Source organism: Penaeus chinensis, chromosome 4 (assembly GCF_019202785.1).
Source record: "Penaeus chinensis breed Huanghai No. 1 chromosome 4, ASM1920278v2, whole genome shotgun sequence".
Lineage (NCBI taxonomy): Eukaryota > Metazoa > Arthropoda > Malacostraca > Decapoda > Penaeidae > Penaeus > Penaeus chinensis.
Window position 1 is genome coordinate 32505034 of NC_061822.1, and position 3897 is coordinate 32508930.

General features: G+C 34.6%; 1 protein-coding gene across 9 annotated transcripts in view; it reads left to right on the plus strand.

Annotated features, from left to right (window-relative positions):
• LOC125047849 (solute carrier family 35 member C2-like) overlaps window positions 1-2557 on the plus strand; it is a 30684-nt gene extending 28127 nt beyond the window's left edge. For all 9 annotated transcript variants that reach the window (XM_047646366.1, XM_047646375.1, XM_047646401.1 and 6 more), the window contains 5 exons: window positions 39-157; window positions 794-927; window positions 1158-1267; window positions 1455-1583; window positions 1850-2557. In XM_047646366.1, coding sequence (XP_047502322.1) covers window positions 39-157; window positions 794-927; window positions 1158-1267; window positions 1455-1583; window positions 1850-2023 — 666 coding nt within the window. In that variant the 3' untranslated portion in view covers window positions 2024-2557. The remainder of the gene's footprint in view (window positions 1-38; window positions 158-793; window positions 928-1157; window positions 1268-1454; window positions 1584-1849) is intronic.
• Window positions 2558-3897: the final 1340 nt, after the last annotated feature.

Sequence of the window (3897 nt, forward strand, 5' to 3'; positions counted from 1 at the left end):
CTTTGTGTAATATAACAAAATTATGCTTCATTTTCCAGAGGTGGAGTGTTGTTCTCCTGGTTGTCCTAATTGCTGGAGGACTCTTCCTCTTCACCTATAAATACACCTTGTTCAATCTCTTTGGATTTATTCTTGTTCTAATTGCTTCCCTGTTGAGGTTAGTAGTATTGGTGACTTTGTTGACTTTTGAATTCATTATGTCATTGTTGTGAATCTTTATCCTGATCATTGAAACATTGTGACATAATTGTCCTTGTTAGTGCCTTGATAGTCATCTTGTGTATACGCAAATACATGCATGTTTGCTGAATCATCAACATGACTCATATGATTAAAACCATTCTATAATCTTATAAAAATAATTTTATTACTGATGCAGCTGAAGGTGGAAAGTTAATTGAAGATTGGATGTAAATCCTCCCCAAAATCTGATACGTAGTTTGAAGTTGATCAAGGTTCAGAGACCTGAATGAATCACTTTTGCCCATAATGTGAATAAGACAAGGGAGATTATTTAGTATTCAAGCACCTTGTTTGCAGTAATAGAATAATGATTATTAGAATTATGTTCAACATATGATGACACACTTATCTAGGCATATATTTATTTATATGCATATTTATCTTCACATACCACTTATCGTTAATACTTCGAAACATACATCTAGCAGAAGTAGCAGGAAGATTCAGCTTTAGCAAACATTTAAGATACAAATAATTTACTTTCTTTTTATTCTAGTTCCTTTTTTGACCGCCTCGTGATCATTATCCATTTGAATTTTTCTCTCCTTAGCGGTCTGCGTTGGACGTTGTCACAGCTGGTCATGCAGAAGTCCGAGTTGGGACTGAGTAATCCCATTGATATGGTTTACCATATACAGCCTTGGATGACTGTATCACTCCTACCTCTTGCAGTTATTATGGAAGGTACAGTTACAATAAAAAGAAAATGTGCCGAGGCTCATTGAAAGTCATTTTGAAAATAGATTAGTGTTGTGTGGGTGTACATGTATGTTTGTTCTTATGATTAATAGTAATATATCTTCCTATATATATCTGTGTTTATGTATATCTATATCTATGTGCATCCATCCATCTGTCTATCTATTTATCTATATATATTTAATTTATTATTATTATTTGTATTATTATTACAGGGACAGCGATTGCAGCAAGCGAATACGGATTTAGGTTTACAGATTCTTCGGAAGCATTACATATGTGGGGGAGAGTTATATTTGGTGCTATTCTTGCTTTTTTTATGGAGGTAAGTTGAGAGTAGGAATTGTATGCAAAGATCCATAAAGAGAAAAATAAATAAACAATATTACAGTTACCCCTTTTGTAAATCAGTATGCTTTGGTTTTAGTAATTGATAAGCTTTTCTGTGATATATATATTTTATTTATTGAGATTATTCTTTTGACAGTAATTTACTTTTCAATATTTTTCAGGTTTCGGAATATCTATTGGTGTGTTTTACTTCATCTCTTACATTCTCCATTTCTGGCGTTGCCAAAGAAATCATGACACTCTCTTTGGCAGTTTACATCTACAATGAACATCTTACAAATATAAATGTGGTAAGTATTCAGAATATAATGATAATAAAAAAGTTTCCATAGATGTCCAAGGGAAGGTTTAACGTAGACTGAGAGTAGTCTAATATTTTGTGTGTTATTTAATTAATTATTTTCTAGGTTGCAATTTGCATAATATGAATATGATGGCATTCTTTCCTGTACTCCAAATGGGGTATACGACTTTCAAAGCAACATAGAATACAAAACTGCTTAATAGAATAAGGTATTAGTTGCCAGCTATTTCATAGTATTGTCTCTTCCAACAGCTGGGACTCTTCTTCTGTATCATTGGGATCATCTTGCATGTGGTGTTGAAGGCCATGTACCCACAAAAACCCTCAGCGCCACAGCACATTCCCTTAACACCTGCGGAAAATTACCAAAAGGTCCCCCTCCTTTCTGAATCCGATGACGAGGAGCAAGAGCTCTATTCCAGGTAGTTTAGAAATGTGATAACAGTGGTTGCACAAAATGACAAGTGAGATGATGTCGTGTTGGAGAGGATTATGAAATTTGTATGTTAAGGACTAGAGTGTATATATATGATAAAATTGCCATGTCAGTTGTTATGTTTGCAGAATTTACCTATTACAGAATGGTGCGTTCAGAAGGTTGTTTCTAAAAGGAAGACAGAATGGTAATTTGGTTTTGTGCTTATAATTATGGTGTATAGTGTTCCAGTGGATAAATAGAAAATGTGAAGTACATGTACATTCCATTTTGTTTAGCGCTGACAAACTTCTTATTTCTTTTGTAATATATATTATAACAATTACATAGAACAAGTAAATATAAATATTGTGAATACATTTTCAGTTAGTCACAATAAATAAAAAGAAGTTTTATTATCAATAAAAGTGACATGTTTTTATTGAGTTAGTGTTCTTCATGTGCCTGTCTTTATCCTTTTCCTATGGATAAATTAGAACTTGAATATCAAACAATATTTATTGTTTTATAAAGTTTGTATTCTTCATGCGTCTATCTTTATCCTTTATATATATCTGGTTCTTTGGTGTCTGAAGTTTGAGTTTGAACTTCAGTAATAACAATGATGATAATGATAATGATAAAGCATTGATAATAATAATAATAAAATTGGTAATAGTAGTAACAATGAATAGTATGATAATGATGATAATAATTGTGATGATGACATTAACATTACTAATTACAATAATGATGATAAGAATAAGAATAAGAAAAATATTGATAATAATAGTAAATAGTGATGATGATGATGATACATGTAATAATAGCTGAAGATGATAATAATTTTCATGATATTCATAAAAATTGTTATAAAAATGAGGGTCCAAAATAGCATTGGACCATGTACTCTTCAAACATTTTACATCTCACTTTTTAACTGCACTGCCCTCCTAATTCCTTGCCTTTTGTTGTCGTGTGTGGGGGGGGGGGGGGGTTAGGAGACGGAGATGGGCCCAATGTAGGGGATCAGCCCTCGCCTCAACTAATTTTGCATGGTCTTTTCTTCTCCCCCTTTCCTTTTCCTTCTTTTATTCATACCCTTTTGTCCACTTCCTAAAGTGTGATAACTGTGCTGAGAGGATGAAAGGCATAAGTGGCCTCATGGAACCATAGGCACAGGATTCCCTTTGTTCACTGCCTAGCCCTTACTCCTCATGGTGATCCTGTGGGGTAGATTGATTCCTCTCCTTATTTATTTTCAGGCTCACCATGGCCAATAATGAGGATTTTTTTTTGCCCGTATTAGGGGTATTAAGGCTTGCCCCTTCATCAACTAGCCAATCTAAATTTGATTTCACTGGTTTCCCCAACCCCCTGCCTCTCCTTTGACCATGGCTCCAACTGCTGATGATATCCCCTCCTCAAAGATTGCTGTCAACTTGATCCATTCCAAATCATCCACCCAGGTCATCACTCAACTTCCAGAATACAGCCCTTCTTCTCTCCTAACATCCTAAATCCCCCACTCCATCTTCTACTGCACAGTCTTCTCCATTGTCTAACCCTACCACCCTTATTAATATTCTTCATCTTTATTGTCGTCCTCCCAAAAGGACTACTCTCCATATCACCCCCTCTTCCTCCTGCCCTTGGCCTTCTACTGCTTCCAGCTCTGCAACCTTTAGAGTACCCTTTTTGGCTTGGCCAAAATATTTTTTTTAGCTATTACTTCAGTTACTCCTAGTTTAAACTGAGAAGTCTATAAGTTGCAGAATAAAAAATCTAAATATATTATTCCAACCTATCCAAGGGAGGGAACCTGTATATCTATCACGTAAGGGACTTAATTCAAGAGAGAGGTCCATTTTAGTACAAGGAAAGG